The following is a 22,128-nucleotide window of genomic DNA, read 5'->3' on the forward strand; positions in this document are numbered from 1 at the left end:
AGGAAGGTTGGTCCCAATTTGCGAAGAGCAAAGTTAGCTGCAGATAACCTATGCAGTGAGAAAGACTCTTAATAATTACTGAACAGACTACCTGATTTGGGATGATAGCTTTGTTTCTTTGCACTGGCAGGGGACGCTGGCTGGAGACTTCTTTGCAAATGCTCTGAGGCTTGAATAACTATAATTGTTAACCAGCTTGTAACGCTAAAAATAGCATGTGAGGGGACTTTTTTCCTTTCCCGCTTTAAGTCTCTCACTATGCATTTTTTTTCTCTTCAGAATATTACCATGCTTGATATTTTGAAGTAATGCAGCCCATTACATGTTTAACACTTTTTTTTTTTTCTCCCCCCCCCAGCTAAAGCTCACTTCTGAGTAGTTTCAGCTTTCAGGCCACACTTCTACGCTGTCCAAATGAGCTAATGTGAACCTTAAACAGTTGACACTATAAATGTTTGGAACCTGGCAAAAGAGATAGTAAAAGACATCTGCATCACTAACACTTAGAAAATACTCACGTCTCTTCACTGAGATGCTGGTGTACCCATAAATACTTGGAATGCAGGCAGTAAACGGACAGCCAAAGCGGAAAGGGGTTGCCCATGTCTGGGTTTCATAAACTGCCAGTTAAAGTAGGTGGTCGTGTAGTAACCTTGAGATTAGTGTAGCTACTATTGAGACATTGACTGGTATATCATGTGATACTTTCTAGTGCTATGTGGGGGATTTGCAATTGCAAACGGATTATTTTAACAACTCATTTTAGAGGTACAGTTGTGCAGGGCAGGCATCCTTCTGTTTTGCTTTTGATATCTGTCCCTTGTGCTGCACTGCAAATGTTCGTACTTTTTCACTTACTTAAAGGAATAATAAGCAAAGATATGAAAGTCTACAGAAATCAAGGGTCTTAATTAACGCAGAGTTTCAGGTCTAGGAGAGAAAGGTTCCTTGCATAGAACTGTTGCTCTGGGGAATAACTCCTGTTTCCTTTCCACAGCTTGGATTACCATTGTTGGCCTGCTTTACCATGAAGTGCATTATTTCTTTCATAATATTAACCCTATGGATACCAAGTAAGTATCTCAGACTTCTCATGCTGTAACAGCTTGTTTGTTATCTTAGTGATACACCTTCAAACAGTCATTACCAAATGGCATTATCAACTGTAAATAAATTACTAGCCATAATCCTGATTCTGCAATATTGAGGACATGTAGAGAGAGAGATTGAAGCTTCCTTTAGATATTTTATTTTATGTTGTAGTAAAATAGATCCCTGTAGTGACACATTTGTCTTTCTTTGTCTTTTCCTTCCATTCATCACATCTGGTATTAGAATTTCATAATTTTAATCTGTCTCATAAAAGGAAATTACATCTTTTCTCCTGACACACATAAAGATAGATCTTGCACTTAAAGGAAATGAGTAAGAAAACATCATGTAGCTCTTTAGATAAAATCTGAATCCTAATCCTAGAAACCCACAAGGTAATTTTATAACAGGAGACCAGGCAATGTTTTAAAGACCTTTTGTTTTATAAGCTGCGTCAATGAAATCACTAGCAGATGAGACAAAGTGCATGCAGACCTGTATACCTCTCAGCAATACAGTTCCCCAGGGAATTTTGGAGACCATTCATGTAAATTATTATATACTTTCCTTTTAAGCTAGTATGACTTTATGGTTTTATTTGATCTTCACTGGGGTACACAGATTAGTTTACACTTCCTCTCAAGTCTTTTCCAGTCTGCGACTTTTTGCTGTGTTTGTGTCAGAGGAAGGAAAGATGCAGCATCTCAGCTGTCATGAATGTCAGGGATTGCCCTCCTTTGTTTATGTACAGTTACATGGAACGTCATGACCGCAGGAACTCACTTGTGAACTTTAGGGTAAGGTAAAGAATCCTGGTTTATGACCAGATTGATCACATGAGGTAATCACACAGCTATTACTGAATGGCATTTTTTAAATCAAGTAGGCAGCTGTTTGGTTGTTTACCCTGGTCTCTCAAAAATAAGCTCCTAGCAGGTGGATGTAAAGGAACCTTTACATTAGTGTGCAATATTTCTTACTGACATGAAGAAATGGAGGCAATAATTTATGGTGGCTTAAGTTTTTCAGGCAGGAGGATCCGTGTAATTTATGAAGATAATAAGCTATAATCTCAGCTTCTCAGAGAAAAAGAAATGATATGGTCTTGAGTTAGGTCTAAGTTTAGCAAACATAGTATGATTAAAGATGCTGCATGTCAAACCACTGTATTCTAGTGCATTGTCAGAGTCTAAATCTCCTGGGGCTCTGATATAGCAAAACATAACAGTTACATCATCTTTGAGTATATTCTCTGAATTTTGTGGTATAGAACAGCCTGGAGACCTATTCCTGTTCCACTGAGTTGTATGTATTTTTTAACACTCATTTTTGAGAAGGAAGGATCTGGCCCTGCTGCAATGTTAAAGAGAAACGCAAAGACACTGGAGAAGAAACATCTTCTAGTTTTTGATAATTAATCCAAACTACTTGAACTGTTTGCAGTAGGTAATGCACTACAGAATCATGTCTATAAAATTCTACACACGGATCTGTCCAAAACAACATCTAAACCACTAGTAATACGGGGAATGCTAGCTTAGCGATTTTCCTCTGTAGAATCAAAGCCCAGGTATTAAAAAAAGTTTTAAAAGTGAGTCTGCACTTCTCTTCTGGATGGTTTTCTTTCTTGTGCTGTACTATTATAACTTTTTTTCTTACATTTCAGTAGAGTAACGTTTTTCCAGAGTAGTTTGTTTTAAAGACTTTATGTTTCTTCTAGCACTGGGCTACTTGAACACCTGTAATTTGAAGCCTGTCTGCTTTCTTCTTAAGGGCAATTTTTTTTTTCTTTTGTGGTGGAAAGCTAAAACCAGAACTCGGAGCATTTGTGCTGTTCAGGCAGATGACTTCTGTTTTCAGACTACATAAATAGCAGTTTCTAAGAGGAGTCGGTTTTGATTCTTTACCAAAAAAGAATCAAAACAAAAAAAGGCTTTGAGCCCTGTTCTGTTTCCAGTCATATACAGTTTGTGTAGCTCTGTAGGAATCCCAATGAAGGTATTCAGATGATGGACTCACTATCATCTAAATTCCAGGGCCACGGTGAAGAAAGACCTGCATATACAAGCACGAAACACAGAAACATTTTTTTCTTGCTTGTGTTGAAGTTTTTTCACACTTCAAAATTCATCTAGCTCTCTAAAGTTAAAACGGCAGATAATGGGTGTAGAAGAAATCCCCACCCTGTTAATCTGTTTAGGGGAAATCTCACAATGTTGCATAGTGGTCTTAACATTACTAGTCCTTCTCTAAACTTAAACTTTTCATATCAGTGTAGCAAATTCTGCCTTCAGATGAACATGCTGGTTACTGGGAGCAGAAGTAATCTCTGATACTGATGTTTTTCTGGGGTCAGAACTAAGGACTGGTGCTTGGGGTTGTGCTAAATTAGTTCTGTTTCATTTGACCTTGCTGATGAACTGAATGAATTTATTTTAATATCTGATATGATATTTTTTTTTTCCTGGGGAAAAAAGAAAAGAAACCATTGCAAACAAGTGGCAGATATAAATAAGGTATTTTTAAATGTGCTTTGCAAACTGGCTCTTTCCAGTGGTGTGCTGTTTGGAAACCCACGGTGATGGTTAATTTGCTGTGGCTCATATTTCTCATAGTAAATACCATTCACCATTCATACTGAAGAGTTAGATGACAGAGGCCATTTTACTCCTGCACAATTTGTTACTGACAGCCTAAAAAATTTTGCCCTACAACCAGATGGATCTTAGTTACTTCTAAATGTGTGAAAATGCCAAAGTCATAACTTCTGTCTGAAAGCAGAAATGAAAGGGTTCTTACGTACTGCAAAATTACTTCAGCCTAGAAAAAAAACTTACCTGGACTAATTAGATGATTAGTCAGATTCGGCTGTTTTTATTGTGACCTGACTTACTAACAAACCTAACTGGACATAATCAATTTTTCAAAGTAAAGCTATAAATTACTTTTAAATATATTAATCTGTGTAAATTTATTTGCATTATATATAATGTGTTTTACACACTCACATGTATGTGTAATTAGCCTGAAACCCCCAGAAGTTTTCTCCTCACTTAGATTGCTTTGCTTAGGTTATTTTTAGATACTTGTAGGATTCTGTCTAATTATCTAAAGCACTTTCAGCAACCTTTACAGAAGAGGAGCATAATGAAGTAGTACTTATGATACCAAGTCTCCTAATGCCTAAAGCTGTTCTCTGTACTTTTTAGCTGTTGTTTCTAGTCCTGTAGGATCCTGAGCACCAGATCTTGCTCCCCTATAGAAATTCATTGTCTTGAATGGAAAAAGGAGGTTCTGTGCTCCTGCTGTGGGTGTTGTGGATGAACTAAAAAAAATTTATTGTTCTGCTTCCTTAATATGTTTGTTTCTTTCCAAGGATTGCTGAAGCTGCCGCCTACAAAGGTTGTATGATCTCAGCAACCAGTTATCTCATCTCTATCAGAGTGGAACCTCCACCCAAGTTGTCCCACAATCTGTCAGGATCTCCTCTTATTACCATCCATCTGACCCACAAATTGGTAAGTGAAATGGAAACTACCTGTTTAGGTTATTGTCAAAGCTGTTCAAAACTTCAGTATCTGTGATGACTTTTTTGTATTTCTCTTGTAATTTTTATGGGCGTTTTTAGTAGCAATTCAGATGGCATTTGTGACTACAATATTATGTTTTTCCAGCCATTACATTTCAATGACTTCTGTTTCCATCACTGCAAAAGGCTGATTAGTGTACATGTTGAAAAAAAAGATGATGTGACAAGTAGAGCTTTAGGCCTTTCTGTATGCATTGCTCTGTGGATGTGTTTGTCCAATCTACAACAGGATGGTATGAATTACCGCTTTCTTGTTAGAGCTGTTAAAACCAAGAATGCACTTATGGTTTTTGCTTTTGGTCTTAATCCACACTGAGACAACTGAGGTGTTTTGAATGTTCTCATGAATAAACCTACAGAAGGAACTCCTTCAAGGGCAGAGACAGGTATGATGAGCACGGTATCTCCTGGAATAGGAGAGAGGCAGGTTTAAATCCCTGTTCAGGTGTGAACTGCCCTTTCTAGAGAGCAGAGCATTCTGAATCTGAGAAACAAGAGACAAGAAATGTGAGGATCTGAGAAAACTTGGAGACAAGTTATATTCAAACTGATCATTTTTGGTAAGACATTTCAGTTTCACTAATTAGCATATTCCAGCCAGAAATTGGAAAAAAAACTGGTTTTGTTTGCCCTTGGAGAATAAGATACCTCTTTTTCTTGTCAGTGAAATGTAGAATAGTTGAGTTAAAACTATGAGGTGCTGGCATGAGACGTGTAGCATCTATAACCTACTTAGTGTTGAATGGAAAAGAAAGATTTCAGTTACTAGAAAACATCTCTTTTATGTTCTTCTGAATATTTTATCATGTTTTTTTCAATGGCTGTTTTCAAGCCAATTTATCTTCTTCCTGTTGGGCTACGGATAAAGATGGAGTAGGCTGCAGAAAACAGATATATGACCCTAAGGCATAGAGATGAATAGTGTGTTGCTGACAGTTTTTCAAACTAAGGACTCTCTTCAGTGTCCCTAGGGGCCTTTTGGAGGCGGGCACTTGCAAAGTGAAGACTGTATTTTGTGTAGGTCATTTATAAAATGTACTTTGCTTTATTTATGCAGGTACCTTCTCATGATTTACTGTGATAATTTACTAGCAGGCTGTTAAACCAGTTGGTTTTTATCTTTATGCCTGTTGACTTTCACTGTGAAGATCACTAGGATCTTGGTATACAGTTAAAAATTTTGCATTTATCATCGCTTTCTCTGGTTTAGTCAGCAGAATCCATGAGAATGTGGTATGAACATGTCTGTCTAATGTATCCTGTGTGTAATGGATACAGGTTGATTGGGAGTTTCATACTCCGCCTAGAGCAGTATGTGCTTTGTATGAGCAGTATGAGCTCAGAGGAGTGGCTGTTGTCTCTTACAGACCTATTACTGCTGATTGGCAATGCATTCACAGGCAGCCATCTATTATCTACCACAGTATTTATACAGCTACTTCTATTCTGGGGAATGTTCAGGTCTGATCATAAGAACACCTCTTCAGGTGTGACTTTATTTTGGTTTGTGGTGGGGTTTTTTTGTGTGTCTGTGTTTGGGGTTTTTTTTGTTTGTTTTCTGAGTTTTATTTTATTTTTTAAAAGCATTGCGGGAAATGGGGAAACTTACCCCGTTGTGTTAACAGCACTGAAAAATTAGCTCAGTGCTGTCTGAAATCAGTCCGTAAATACATGTCAGTGCATTTGCATTTAAAGTTCTCCTAATTTATAATGAAAGGGGGGGAGTATTTCTAAATGTGTAGTGAGCATGATCTTAAACTCTGTTCAATAAACTATGTTGGGATAATTGTGCTAGATTTTGCTCTTAGGCATACAACCCTGAAAGGAGATGGATAAAGCACAAAAGGTGCATCCCTCTGAAAGGCAGGGAACCCTTCATCTGCTTACCTATTCCCTCAAGTAATAATCTGCTGCTGGCTTTTACATTTTATTAACTGGTACCATTCTGTTACTTTGACAAGAAATTTAAGAGATGCAGTGACATTTTTGCTTCACAAGTACTGTTAGAAAATTCATAATCTCATTGTGTTTTTTACCCCTGAACAGTTTGTGGACTTGAATTAGAAACAGCTCCAGTGGTGGACTAAACATCCATTTCTCCAGTGTTTTTCAAATCAAAATTAAATGCAACTGTGTGGGATATTTTCTATGCCTGTTCTAGAACCTGATTTCAGTGTTATCTGATGGTGAAACACTTTGTGTATCTCCTAGCTTGGTTTCTAAAATTCCTTTTAAAATTTCAAATTAGATGTAAAAAAATCCAAATGCTAAAACACCTTCAAATACCAAAACATTCTGAAATCATCAGATGTGTGAAACAGAAAATCTGCTTTGACCTCATAAAATATTTTATTTAATTTATTTGCCATATTTCATTTATATTGTTTTCCCAGTGAAGAGTATAATCTAGTGTCAGAATAGGTGTTTAAAAGGAGAACTTGGCAAAAAAGTTTGTAAAGAGAATTAATGAAGCTATAGTATGAGATCTGGGCAATGGGAATACATCTAGTTATCTGCTCTGCCTTTCTTGTGGTTTTTTTTTTTTTTTTTGCTGATGGTGTGACTTTGCTAAAAAAAAAAACCTATTAGTGAGCAACAGAACCAACCCAAATGCCTCTGGCTATCTTGTATATGGATTCCAAATTCTGTGAGTATTCTTTAGAAACAAAGATATAGTGTAGGTAGAAATAAACTGAATTTTTGTCTGTGAGGAAGACGTGCAGTGAGGAGTTGTGAGTAGAATGTGTGCAGCTCTGCTGAAGTGGTAAATGCATTGAACTTGATAGGAAGACTGCTTGTCTCTGACACCTATTGCTTTGGGAATATAATTTCTCTTCTGGCTTTTAATTAGTAGGTATGTTTAATATCAGGGAATGGATGAATAGATTATACCTTCCAGTTGTTATACATAAGTATGTCAACAGTGGGCCAAATGTGTTCTCTTTAATTTTGCTGTGTCTCCAGTGAATTCCATGGAATAGTTTAAAAATATGTAGATTTAGATAATTGTAAATCTACTTAAGTAAATTACTTAAATTTACAGAAGTTAGTTCAAGCAGCTCAGGAAATGACTACATGTCTCTGAAAGCTTTCATATGATAGCAGCATGGGTCCTTTCTATCATACTGCATATTATTTTACTGTCTGAAGCAGTTTCATTCAGTTGAGTATGATTACTTATGAAATAGAAGTAGAATTTAATATGTAAAAGAAATTCTGGCTGCAAGATCACTATGTTCAAGTACGTACTTTAAAGTGTAACAGTCAAGCTATTTATGTAAGTTTATGACTGAATATAATAATTAAACCAAGAGCATAAAATCTGGCTTAGAAACCTGTTTCATCCATTAAAATACTGCTTGCTTACTTGCTTGTAATAATGGAAGAAGCATTTGAAGTGGATACCAGTCCCATAGTTGCCAGTTTGTTCCACATAATGTTCTCAGTTTAAGAGGGAAGTGTAATAAGAAAAAGTAAAAAATAAGTCCAAACAAATAGTTTTTCTCTATTAAAATTTAAGTTTGAGTCTGACTTTTTTCGGCTGATCTGTGGAGTCTACTGGATTTTACAAGTACAAAAATAAGAGGAGTGAAAGAATATTGTTTCTTGTACTGATTGTAGCGGTGCTTGGCCCAGCTCAATTAAATTTTATATCTTTTTCTTCTACTGTGTCTAGTAGGAAAAGTGTCAATCATTGAGCAACAGAAAACAAAAGGAAGTAAAATAAAATGTCTTGTTTAGGAAATAGGTACAAAGAAAATGTCTGTGAACTGAATATCACCTCTTGAATCAAAACTTCACAGAGCATTTATCATTCTACAGCCTAACTCACTGTTAAATCTCCTCTCGAGCAATGATTCTCTGGGTTTGTATGAAACTGTCTGTGTTTCTTATCAGCTTTTAGGACCTCGTCAGATGATCAAATTTCTGTTTCTCATTGAAACATGAGGCAATACAAACTGATGCTAATATCTACTCAATTAGGTAAGGATGCAGGGCATATTTGTAAATGACACGTTAATGCTTCCTTTTCTAGAGAGCACCATAGGGCAGTGGGCAGGGTGCACAGCCTGAGGGGGAGGCTAAACTGGTGCTGTGGGTCACAGGAGCTGAGAAGTTGATACATAGGCTGTTCACTTCATGGATATGAGGACTAGGGAGGCTAGACCACAGACTCACCTCCATCAGAGAGGAAATTAAAAGAGGACATCAGTAATTACAGCAGTTAGCCCATGATGTTCAGGCTCACAGCTGGATTCTCATGGAACCAGTATTGCTGCTTGACATGCTTTCTATCAACAGAGCAGGCAGAAAATTTTCTGGTCAAGCTTCCGTTAGTGGAAAATGGTTTTCTGACTTAAAATAGAAGTTCTCATGGATCAGGATGAATGTCATCCCATTTTTTTCACAGGATAAAAATATTACTTATTTAATTCTTCTTATGAAGTAAAGACTCCCTACAGATAAGATAGATATGTACATTTTACTACTTGTAGTGTTATTTTTGCTTTAATTGTCACTATTCTAACAAGTTTGTTTTGTTGCACAGTCCTCCAAACCAATTATTCTGTTATTCTTCCCTTTTCTTTTGTCTTATGAAAATATTAATAGCTTTAGAAAGACTGTTTTGCAAGAAGACTTCATCAGGGATTTAAAATTAATTTATCTGGATCAGAATATAAAGTGAATAAGTATTTTATTCTTTCTACCATTGTGAATAATGCTCTGTCCACTCTTCCTGTCCACCATGTCAATACAATACAATACAATACACAATGACATAGCTAGGGCTGAAAAGCAGTTCCTGTTTCCATTCTCTGTAGATACAAGATAGCTTTTCCTGTGATAACTGGGGATCATTGAGGGCCTTTTTGCTTGAGACTTCTTACATATTGAATTACATTCATGGATCTTTTCAATGACCGTCCCTTCCTTCCCGCTGCTTATGGTACAAGATGAAGATGAGAGAGAACCAAGTAGTACTTTGTGACACTCTAGACTCAGCTCTATCGTTGTAATTCTGCTAAGCTGTTTTATTAATAGTCAAATTTTAAATATCATTAAATATTTTATTCTGTTGATTCAATGTTTGTCACGATAGTCATGCCAGTCAACATACACCCATGCAAATAATGGGAAGAGCTTGCTTAGTATGTACATATTGTTTTCTTTCTATAGCTGACCTGGAATACAGTGAGGCAAAGGTTGAAACGCAAGATGATTATGTTCTTTGACAGCTAGTATTGCCTGTAATTGCAGTATATTCAGTGTGAACGCGTGTTTTCCTCTAAACTTACCAGCTCCCTCGATGTACCTGCTGACCGTAGTATGTGGTAGTCTCTGTAGTTCTAGAAACTGGAACACTTCTGGCCCATCAAGAAAAATTGGAGTAATAATAAGGTAAATAGTGAGAGGATCAACAGTGGTAAGCATTGGTCATGTCTAGCAAATGTGTGTTATGGTGGAAAATGTGGCTGCATGGTACTTAAGGGAGCCCTTGGTGAACTTGAACTGAAAGAAATAGCTATGTTCCTACTGGGTAGCTACTCACATCAAACTCACTGTTACAGCGTGGCACATGCATTGGTGATTTTAACAGCAAGTCCAAAGACCAAAACAGTAAAGATACAGTTAAGCTAGATCCATGCTCCTTAGTGGAGCTACCCTGAGGCATATAATTTTGGCTTTAGTATTGAATGGACATAAAGAATTTGAATGTGGGCTTGTATTAAGTGTTAAACTTTTGCAAATTGTCCAGGATTTCTTCGGAAAAGCTTTAGATTATATTCCTAACATCCTGGTCAAAGAAGATCGACAAAACTTCAGATGTTGGACATACAGTGTCTTCAGAAAGACATCATTCTTCATAACTGTAAAGATGACAAGTTAAATTAAAGATGCATTTTTTTATTATTTCTTTTACATAGGTTGCAGTATTTGTTCTAATATAAATATTACATTTATCAGCAAAATTTTGCCTAAGCCCTCTAAGGGACAAAACTTGATATGTTACCATAGTCAGTTGTTAGTCAGGAACATTTCAGTGAAAGGCAGAATTTTTTTGACTGATTTTAAAAATGATGATGCTCTGCTCTTCAGCAACTTACCGTCTCCAGCAAAAAAGATAACAGGAATCAACTAACACCTTTGGTGTGTATGGGATGGTGTGAAGACTGATAGTAGTTTGCAGCTGGAGAAGGCTTAATCTTGAGCTGTCCAGATGTTTTGCAGTGGAGCAACAGTACTTTTTGTAAAATGATTATCCTACAAAAAAATCTGTTTCTAGCAAGATGTTTTTCCCAGCAGGAGCAACTAGAGAAGAACTAACATTTCATTTATGTGATCCAAGAAATTACAGCAAAGGGTAGAAATTTAGACTAGATGAATGTCAAGGCTGAAATGCATACACAACATGCTCTGGCAAGTGTCAGAAGAGGTAACAGAGGTAGAAATGGTGCAAAATTGCACCAACATTTTGGGGAATCCATAGGGCTATGTACCGTAGACCTTGATCTTTGTCAACACTGAAGTCACTTTTTGACACTGTCTTGGGCACAAAGTAAGTAGCTATAAATTCTTGTCTTTCCTGACAAGGAAGCTGACCATCTTTCAGCACCTTAGAAATACCAGCTTGGTATAAATCCAGGCATGTTTGGTGCAGAGAGGGTAAAGGACAGACTGAGGTCATGAGACAAAAGGGGGAATATTCCTACCCTGGGTAATGCACCAGAGCACACTGTGCTTCTCACTGCCTTGTTGATCCCTTGACTGATACCATAGAGAAAATTGCCTTATGCTGGAAGCAAAATTTTTGTACTCAATTCAACCACATTGAGGCTTCTGTAGTTTTTTCCAGGGCTTTATTTTCCCTTTCTTTTTTGCAGAAGTGCCATGTGTGCAGCTGCAGTTTTGGAGAATTATAAACTCTTGGCTGTTAGAGGGCCTCACTTGAAGATTAGATACAAACTGGGAAATCTTAATGTAGCTGTTTTTTCCTCCAAATCATAGAATCATGGTTTTTAGATTATATATATATATATATATATGTATGTATGTATCTGTATAAATATGTCTCTAATACAGTTAATGCAAATGCCACATTAGAGATTTGTTTGATTCTGGGGGAAAAAATGTGTTTTACTAAGATACTACCACGTTAGGACTAACTTTAGTGTTGTTCCATCTTATTCCTTTGCTCTACGTGGTTCATTTTCACAAATGTAGTGCTTGGGGAGCTGTCTGCATGACCACGAAGCGTTAATCTTTCTTACCATATTATTACACTGAATCATTCAAACAAGCTGCTTCTCTCCTCATTTTTTGACCATCTCCTCTCTCAGTCATTTCTTTTGCTTCTGCTGTTTTACTTTCTGCAATGAATGTTTCCCATCAGAACCCCACAGTGAGCTGCTTTCTCTGCTGCTCTCTAGAGTGCTTCATCAGTGCAGCTTTACCAGCTTTTCCTGTTAATCCCATCTCATATTCTGGCTTCCTTAAACCTCAAGAACCAGGAGTCATATGAGAGCATCAGCATTCATTGTTAAGTGCAGCCTGCATATCTGGGAAGTGCTCTCTTGGAGTCCTCCTTTGGAGATGGTAAAGTACAGGGAGAAGATAGACCTCCTCTCCTCTTAACTGTGCTCCCATTATAAAAAACTGGTGGTAGTCGTCTTGCAGTTCAAGGGGATAGAGAACAAGGTTAAGGAACTTCACTGAGCTTTTAATGAGGCAGTGGGGCTTATTCCTCTAAAAGGTACCTGAATCTCATCCTTCTATCTGTTGCCTTTTGCCTGGCCAGGAGCATGCTATATCCCGAGGTTTGTTTAACATCATTACTGATAGGAAAATAAAATGAGAGAATAACCAATTCCCATTTGTAAACAAATATTAGTGCTACCATGAGAGAGACAAATCAATATGGAGCCAATTTATTTTTATGGCGAGTTAAGTGTTGACTAATTTATATATGGATCAAGGAAAAACAATGACTTTTGCCCACATCTGCAGATCAGGGGTGTCATTTTTCACAGGGTGGACTTTGCCAGGAAAAACTTGAATAAAATACAATTAAAACTATGACTCTTACAGATTGTACTGTAATTAAGGAAAAAAAAAAGCTCGTAATTTAAAAATCAATACAAAGTTTAGCACTTTGTTGCAAAAGTTAAATTCTCGCTATAAAGAATACAAAAAATCCATTGAGTTCAAATGAGAAATGGACATAGTTGCAGCTAATTTTCTTGCTCCTGGGCAACCTTAAAATACCAGTAGTCATTATGATGATATATGGCATCTCTTAACAATACAGCAATGGTTCTGTATTGTTAATGTTATTAACAGAAACATCCCAAGACTTATATTCTCATAGGAATCCATTCTAAAAGCCTGGAAATGTGCAGTAACAAAAAAATTATAGATTTTCATTAAGCACATTGAAGATTGCCCGTTGAAAGAATCGGGATTGCATTGTAATAAGCTGTAATTCATAGAAGGTTTCATTTTCATGTCAGAACAGACTTAAGCCTTTGGAAGTGCAGTACTTTCCCTGTGTTACCACTCATTTGTCATGAAACAAGTCCTCAATATGTCTTTGAAATGAGTCCTTTGCCTTTGAGGTGGATATTGCAACAGGAGCGGGGACATCATGAAGTGATTTAATGTTTTTGGAAGTATTCAAGTAAAGTTTGCTTTCGGTTTTAAGTTTAGTTGCTGACTTTTATTCTTTGGGCATGCTAGGTTCCACTTAGTATCTATAAAATTACCTCTTGCCTAAAGAAAATAACTACTGGTGACTGGAACCAAGTGTTATCAATCTACAGCAAAAAGCATCTGCTTTTTCTTTCAAATTGCTGCTTCCAAGTGACAGTGCATCAGGAGCTGGAGGTCAGTCAATACCAAGCAATAAACGTTGAAAAATCTTGCTGACTTATAAAATAAACCCAGAACATAATTCCACAGTTATCCTGTTTTACAGAGCTGTGGCATCTTGTGCCTCTGATTGAATATTTGTCACAGGAGGAGAAGAGAAAATTATGGGGTTTATATTTGACATGATCAAGTCTGGTCCAGTGGTGTAGAGTTCTGTCGCAGCTGTGAACACCATTTTAAAATCCAGTTTAGTTCCTTCTATTTAAGTTCCTCATCAGTGACTACATCCTCAAAGCATCCTTGTGTGTGGTGATGGCTTATTGCAGGAGTTCCAGCTAGTTGTGCTACACTTAACGAACTGTCAGTGTTTCTGCTATAAAACATTGTGTTTCTTTGCACAATGTTAATACAGATATATATTTAGATGTTATGAAAAAAAGTTACTGCGGTGGTGAAGTAGCCAACATTCAGTTGGTAAGTTTGTTTAAAATTATAAACAGAAAAGTAAAAATAACATTCCACCAGTCCCTAATCCCCAGTGTGAGCACAGATCCTGTAAAACATCTCTGGATGAGGTCAAGCTGTTTTGAAGTTGCAGAAGTAAACTGTAGGATTTTAAACAGAAAAAGCTGGATTTAGACTCAAAATGCCCAAATTCTATTTCGTTTTTCTCTTTAAGCTCAGAAATAGGTTTGCTCATTGAGAATTTCAAATTCACTAGAGTATGGCTCTTGGAGAGAGTATCTTTCTAAAACTGTTTTGTAGAGAGATCTATTAAATATAAAGGGTAAAACTCTGATTTAATCACAATCCGTGGTAGAACTGCTGACTCCCATGAAGCTGAGCTTTCACTCCTCACTATGGTGATCTTATGTTGCTTTCAGACTGGTACAACTCCATTCTCCATTATTCATAACAATTTGAAGAGAAAAAAGAATCAAGTCCAAACACTAAAAATAAATACTTGTTTCAGATAATATGTCTTTTGATTTTACTGCCAGTGTTTTTCAATAAGTAGAAATCTAATGCTAGTGCATTGCTACCTCTCCTTTAGTTACGTCTTGAATAATCCATGTAAAAGGAAGAAGAGAAACAACTTTCTGGATCCTCTGGACCTATTAACTCAACTCTAGGCAGGTTCAACTCAGTTTGTCTTCCAGATCAATGTGACCGAATTCCAGATAAGGCACTGTGGTGGAGGGATGTTTAAAGAAAGATGTTCTTTTCTGTTTTCCTTGATTTGTTACCTTGATCCTTCACATTTCAGCAGCGTCACATTATGTGATATCTGGCTTCGTACTAGAACTCTTACACACACTGGCAAGCTTTTAAGATCTAGATTTTCCTGAGCTGTTTATCTTATTATTTTTTACTGTGTTCTCACATATGAGAACCACAGAGAAGACGATTGCTCTTAAGCCAGTTTTCTGTCTCTAACACCTTATGTGTATCTCATAGGCAGAATTGCCATGATACCACTTGTTGCACAGGATGAGTCCTAGCGGTTAAATGGACCTGTATTTATGAGGAGTACAGTAAAGGAAACCTGGACTAATAATTTCTGAAAATGGAAAGGTCTGTCAGCATGCATATTAAGTAAATGAACAACAAGTAGAAAGTGCACTACAAAATTTTTCACTAGTTGTTTCAGCGGAAGAGCCATCTGTGACTGTATTTGTTCAATCTAATTTATATTTTACTGCTTTCAGTAGTCTGGGGTTTGAACAACCTGTTGTATAGTCTCCTTGAGATAGTTTGGTGTAACAGTTGCTGGTTTTTTTGTACCGGTGGTGACTTCAAAACATCAGCACTGAATGTCGAGGAAACTAGTCTGCTTTTATTAATTGTGCATAGTTTGAACTCTTTGCTCATGCTGTTTTGCCTTTTAGATTGTGCATTTACATTTCTCGGTTGCCAATCCAAGACATTATCATATGGTTCTATTCAAGTTTCTAGTCTTCTGGCCTGTCTGCCCATGTCTCTGTGAAACGTTTTAAGCTTGCGGGAATGATTTATATGGCATGAGTGACCAATACTTAAATGAATATAAACAAATGATGCTTCATGCAGAAAATAGTAAACATACAAAATCTGCTTTTGTCTTTCTGATTTATGTTTAGCTGCCTTGGAAACATATGTAAAAATTACTTATAAGGGTAAGGTAACGAAAGGCTAACTGTTGTGAAGATGGAATATGTTTTGAAAAGAATCGGGTCTTCTGCATGTACTCTGGTTTAGAACGCACTTGTGGAAAAGGCCATAGGCTGTTTTTAATCACTTTTTTTGTAGGTGGGGAGTGTCCGAAGGAGTACAAGGTCTAGAAGGTGATTATAAATCATGGAATATTTGAGGTTTCTGAACATGAAGCTCCTCTGTGTGGTCTTGCAATTAAGATGGATTTGACCAGGATTTTTTTTTTTTAAGTTGCATGTTGACATGTTACACACATTAGACATTAACAATGAATGCAAGGGAGTTTGGTATAGTTTTGTGGACCTGAAAAAGCTTTGTTTGTGGTAGTGAGGGTTGCCAAGTTGTCTTCAACTTTTATCTGGTGATAAAATAGTAGTGGATATCCAAATAGTAGTTAAATAGGATGAATTTATGGTTAGGAAGAGGAGGTTTGGAAAACTCTTGCAAGTCCACTTAATTACAAATTGATTTTTTAAAATTTTTTCTTCTTTTTAAATAGTCACAGTTTCTGTAGGAAAATGCTGTGAATATTGTCTTGGGCCACTAAATGGGAAATCTAGTATATGACACACATTCAGAGTGGAGTCCTCACGACCATAATAGTGAAATGGGAAGGGTTGAAAGAGCGATACCAGTTATACAGCCTAATAGAGGCAAAGATTATTGCTCTGCTGCTGGTGATGAGTGGCATTAGTACAGAAATAATTGTACAGATTTTGGAATGATTTCTCCTCTTTTTATTATGGTCCTGAGCTGTTCCATTTAACCAGCAAAGGAAAAACAAGGCACCTGCTCAGTAGTGATGAGTGTGATCTGCCTTTGCCTTTCCACAGTGGCATTTCTTCTAAAGCAAAAGCAAAGTCACCTGATACTGCATTGTGGCTGTGACGGTACTTATTACAAGGCAGCATTATGGCTAAGTACAGGCTGTGTTACAGTAACATCACCAATCTAAAACAATGCACATACGTAGTTCACAACATAAATAAAAACTTTGGCTTAGAAAATAACGTTAATTTTAGCTCAGTAATGTCAGAGAAGTCATACTTCAGGGAAATCTGTGGATGGTAAATTTCTGGTTTTGCTTGTTTCCCTCCCCACCGCTTGTTACAGAAAGCATTTTAACTCACCTCCCTCTGCTTTGCAACAGAGCTTGTAGATAATGGTATTAACAGCTGGTAATAGAAGCTTGGAGTTGTTTTTCTAGCAGGAAATAAGCAGCTGCTAAGGAGGTATTTTCCCTCTTTTTTTTTTTTTCTTTTAGAAAAAAGGGGTAGAGTCCTTCCCATTTTAAGAGGCTTAACACAAGCTGGGTCAGCAACAAGATTCCTATCAGGACAGGGCCAGCCAAGAGGAACTGCTTTTCAATGACTCACCCTGAAGCTAGCGCTGCATACCTTCCTCCTCTCATAATAAATTTCAGCAATCTTCATCTGTTCAAGCTATGATTTAATGAATAACGTATGCTTTGAAGGGGAGTGTACTGTAGATGAAGGCAGGGCTTATGATAACACTTTCAGTATGATAACCAGAGCATCACAGTTTAGGAGAGCAAAGAATGTAGCAGCACGTTTTATAGGGGTTACTCATGTGATTTGAATCAAGCACATTGCTAAGTGCTTTGCTGAAGTTGGGTATTAGACGGTGCTAAACAAGGAGAGGTAGAACACATGAAAATCACAAGACAAATCCCATGAACAAATAAAATGAAGCAGAAAGAAATTTAAATAATTTGCAGTGAATGAAAGTTGAGTAAATTTAAGGTTCTAATTCAGAATATTAACCTGTTATTTTGTTCAAAAAATCCTTACATTCTCCTTCTTACTTTCTTTTTCCTGGGTTTTTTATTTTCTAAGTGCTTTTTTCTTTGAGAGTTCCTTTTCTCAGATTGTTGGATTTCGATGTTTTGATTTTATTTATTCTTCTAGGGTTGAGTCTGGAGATGTCATGCATGTAACTAATGCAGGGGGTCTATAAAATATGCTTGATATAACAATCAGTTTGGAAATCCTCATGAAGATAAGTGTAGAAAGGAATGTCTTGAAGGCACAGATATTTTAAGTAAAAAACCTGTTGGTTGATTTTGCAGAAAGAAATAGATAAGTATTTCCAATATTGGTTAAAATAAATTCTCAGGTTTGGTTAGAGCAGGTCTGGTCAACCAGTATTTTTTTTTTTTTTTGCTTTCTGTGTCTGTATCTATATGTCTGTCCTAATCTAGTCATCCTGTTGCCTGCTTTTTATGTATTTATATGTATGCTTGATGTTAATATTAAACTCCATATTGCTGAGTAAAAGGCAAGAGCTGGAGAGCTGTGCCAGATAATGTGGGGCTTTAACTAAGCTTGAGTACTCTGACAGAAGGAAGATGTAATGCTCCCATCCTAGAATTATACCACTCCTTGTATTTATATTATATCTGGTGCACTGTGGGAAGAACTTACAGGGTTGTTCAGATGATGTTAGGGTTTAGGTGGAATTAATCCCTAGATGCGCAGTTTTTCATCTAGTAAAAAATGTGTAGTCAATAGCTTTTAGTCCAATGTAAGTTATTAACTTCCTTATTTTGCATTCATGCTAAGCAAAGAACTGTGAAATAAATGAATCCTCTATACTATGGCTAAATCTCATTGTTCAGTGTAATGATGTAATAACTGGTGATATTACCAGAAGTTTGGAGATCCTACTGTAGACTACCTCAGGACTCCCACTCTGTAAATAGGAGGAAGGGGAGAGGTTGTGTAAAGCATCGGAGTGCCTTTTCTCCATGCTTTGGAGAGGTTGTTGTGACACACGTTATAGGTGGGTACAGAAAGCCTCTGTAAGATCGAACATTTTTGCAATGTACCCATGCACAGCAGACACTTCCCATTTGTACTCTGTCTGTGGCTATAAGGTAGAGAACGTATGAACTGAATGCTCAGAGATATTTTTAATAAAGTTACAAGGGAAAAAAATACCCTGTGGCACCTAAGAAGTGGATTGATCCATGTTAGACTGTGTGTGAATTATGCTGCTCTTCGGTAAAAACTTTTGCAATAGACTTTGTATTAGCCTAAAGATGTTTTACATAATTTCAATTGTGATAATTTCAGGAGAACTGCTGTCTGTATTTTTCATTCCTTGTCTCTATCTGCTGTGATAGTTGATACCAAATACAGCTTAAATAGTCAGCAAAAGAAAAAAATTTGGAGAAAGCACAAAACACACCAGGGAATTAGGTTTTCCTGAGTGATGATTGTAATTATTCAGCTACACTGATGAAGTCTTCCTGGTTCCCACTTGTTATTAGGGATGACAATTCTACCCTCAACAAGTTGTGGAATTTCAGATTTGGAAGAAAGGTTTGTTTTTTGTTTGTTTGTTTGTTTGTTTGTTTGTTTTGCATGTGTGTTTTCCCTCCCTCAACCTGAAAATAAATTTTCTTAATTTTTGCATATGGCAGACACATGATAGTTCTTCTTCTAGGAATATTACTTACAGATCCTCAGAACTGGATCAATTTTTCTTTAAGACAGTTAGCCTGGCAGTGTAATGCTACTAATGATGCACTCCAACTAATTAAAAAACTAGAACAGTATTGAATTTTTGTTTTGATCTTTGATTTCTCAATTTCACTTTCTATGTAATGGTTGTGTTGTGATTCATAAAACTTTCTCCCTAGATTTATGTCAGTGTTAAAAGTCCTGACTTCCCTTGATTTCAATACATGAAATCGTGTTCTATTTTCTACTCCAATGGTCTTATTTGTTCTTGCTCCAACTGGGGATAGAACATGGCTGTATAAACTGGCTAAACATTTAGTGGGACCAGGTTCTCATATGGAGTCAAGCAGCAGGAATTCACATAAGTTAATAAAATGATGCCAGATTGTACTAACTGAGGGCATCTTCTCCAAGAAAGACATTCTCAGACTCAGCCACAGTGGCACCCAGAGTGTTACTGTATGGTCATTGTACCTCAAAACCTGCTAAAATTTGCAAAATTGTGACTACTGTGAACCTGTTGAACACCACTAGTAAAAATGTGTTTCAGACCATTATTTCCGACTGGCATATAAAATCTTTGAAACTTAAACTAAGTCTTAAGTGAAGTTGTTTGAATGACAGAGCACACTTAGAGGGGGTCAAAATGTTCCCTTTCTTGGTCCTGTGAATGCAGTGTTGAGTCCTCCTAAACTGTCACCAAGGAGCTGTGACACCTTCACGCATTTCTCCTTTGCAAAGCAGTCAGGCTTTATGTAAATTCCTTCAAGGAGCAGAAATATTTACATTGAAAATCTGCCAAGAGTTAGACAAAGTGTTAGTCGGTTAAAAGAGGTGTGGGTGAAGGAAGAAAATCATCCAGGGAATAATTTAATATAGCAAAAGAAAATATAGCATAAACACCATTTCTTTTTCAGAGAAGCATTACTTTACTCTTGGGAACAGTTGCCAGTGTGAGGCAAATAGGCATAAATTCAGCATCCTCTGTGGGACTGAGTTCTCTTGCAGAATGGCTGAGTGCTGTCAACTCATTTACTTCAGGCATGTGATAAGGTTAGGTTAACTTTTAATCTTTCAGGTCAAAGTTTTTACTAAGTGAGGTTCAGTTAGATGCTCAAGGCGTGCTTATCACTGAATTCATAGCCGAACTGGCAGGAGCAACGCAGCTGGGAGAGGATAATTCTCAATATGGCCATCACCTCGGCATGTGCATGTTTCTGCTTGGAATCCTCAAAGCAAGCTTGCACAGCTACAGCACCAAGCACAGGTCTGTGTCTGACAATGAACTTCTTGCCCTTAAATCCTAACTAGAGGCATGTAAGTTGTCTAACAGGGAATTTTTGCTTTATTTTCTTTTGTAGATTTCTCTTTAGCATTTAAATGTACAGGAGTGAAAAAGCAGCATGGGAATGAATAGTTGGGAGGGGTGAAATTATTCAGTATAAAAGTCCCACACAATCCCTTGAAGGCAGCATGGAGAGAACAAGCTTGTTATAAATGTGTAATTAAGCCTGATTTATTTTAAGAAATGTGTAACCTCACACTTATCTAACCACCTTGGAGCATGTGATGTCACTTTAAATGATGTGTTTCTCAGCTAACCACACAAACATCAAACCTAAGTTTATCCTGTGAACATCAAACCTGATGGAATGATAGAAATATTTCCAGTAAAATTTATAAGAAGTTGCAGACACTTAGTGCTTTATTGTGGTAAAGCCTGTACCAAAGGCAACAAAAGCACAGCTTCAGTATGTAGTATATTCCTTTATTGTCTATTTCCTTTCTTCTGGTGTTGTCTGAGACTGTTGATTAGCTTTTTACTTCCCTCAGTTTGAGTATTTTGTATATCCCAGGACTAGATTAACATATTTTAACTCATTCTTCGGCTTTCTCATGAGGGAAGTTAGGACTCATAAATGCTATTTTTTTAAAAAGCCCTAAATATCCTGCCACTTAAGGAAAAAAATAAAATTAAAGTTTGCTTCCTGCAACTATCAACTAGGCAGCAGAAAGTAAGTGTACTGGCAACAATATTTAGCAGAGCAGCAAGTTTTGAGTGGTTACTGAAGACTGTTCCTGGAAGGCAGACTCTGAAAAGCTGATTGCTTAACTGTGACTCTTGACTTAAAATTAGGCTGCTTTCACTGAAGAAAGGAAGAATAATCCATGACTTTGGGGATCATCAAAGGCACTGGTCTCTTAAATTTTACATGTTGTTGAAATGCTCAGGACAGATGTATATTCTGAAAACCGAAACAGTTAAAAACCTCAGAAAACTCAGCCAAATTCTGAATATAAAAAGAAAGAGTTACTGAGTAACTTGCTCATTGCTTCTTTGAAAGCCTATGAAACATCCCAAATTGGTCCTGTTATTATGCCTCAAGATCAAAAGTGGTGGCTGACCAAGCCATGTTTCTCTTACGCTCTTTGGACTTTACACTGCCAGCCTGCCATCTCCTAGTTTAGTGGGAACAGTCCATGGAGGCTCCTTATGCTATCTGAGGAAACCTAACAAGATTTTCACCTTTTGGTGTTAGAAAGACATTTTTACAATAATGATCTTAACTAATGCATAAGTATTTTTTAAAGCCAAGGTACAATGTATTACAGAAAGGCAACTTTTCTGGTAGCTGCATCTATCTCAACTAGATGTAACATCTTCAAGTTACAGAGTAAGCAGAGGGGCTGAATTTTTGCATTTCTTGCAAGCTGTGATGTTTTTTTCCTGGGTATCTACTCTTTCTTGATGCTTCATATGTATTTGTCTGTCTCTATCTTCACTAATGACATGTCAAAACCCCCAAAGATTTACTGGATTAAATATAGCGATCAGTTGTATAAAGGCACTTAATCAATACAGTGACTGTACCAGTGCTACCTTTAAGAAGAGCTGTTTTT

General features: G+C 36.9%; 1 protein-coding gene across 10 annotated transcripts in view; it reads left to right on the forward strand.

Annotated features, from left to right (window-relative positions):
• Nucleotides 1-22,128, forward strand: part of ADGRD1 (adhesion G protein-coupled receptor D1) — a 172,703-nt gene that overhangs the window by 45,818 nt on the left and 104,757 nt on the right. For all 10 annotated transcript variants that reach the window (XM_080405451.1, XM_080405455.1, XM_080405453.1 and 7 more), the window contains 2 exons: nt 998-1,073; nt 4,469-4,610. In XM_080405451.1, the coding sequence (XP_080261577.1) occupies nt 998-1,073; nt 4,469-4,610 (218 nt within the window). The remainder of the gene's footprint in view (nt 1-997; nt 1,074-4,468; nt 4,611-22,128) is intronic.

The sequence above is a fragment of the Falco punctatus genome, assembly GCF_963210335.1.
Source record: "Falco punctatus genome assembly, chromosome: 1".
Classification (NCBI taxonomy): Eukaryota; Metazoa; Chordata; class Aves; order Falconiformes; family Falconidae; genus Falco; species Falco punctatus.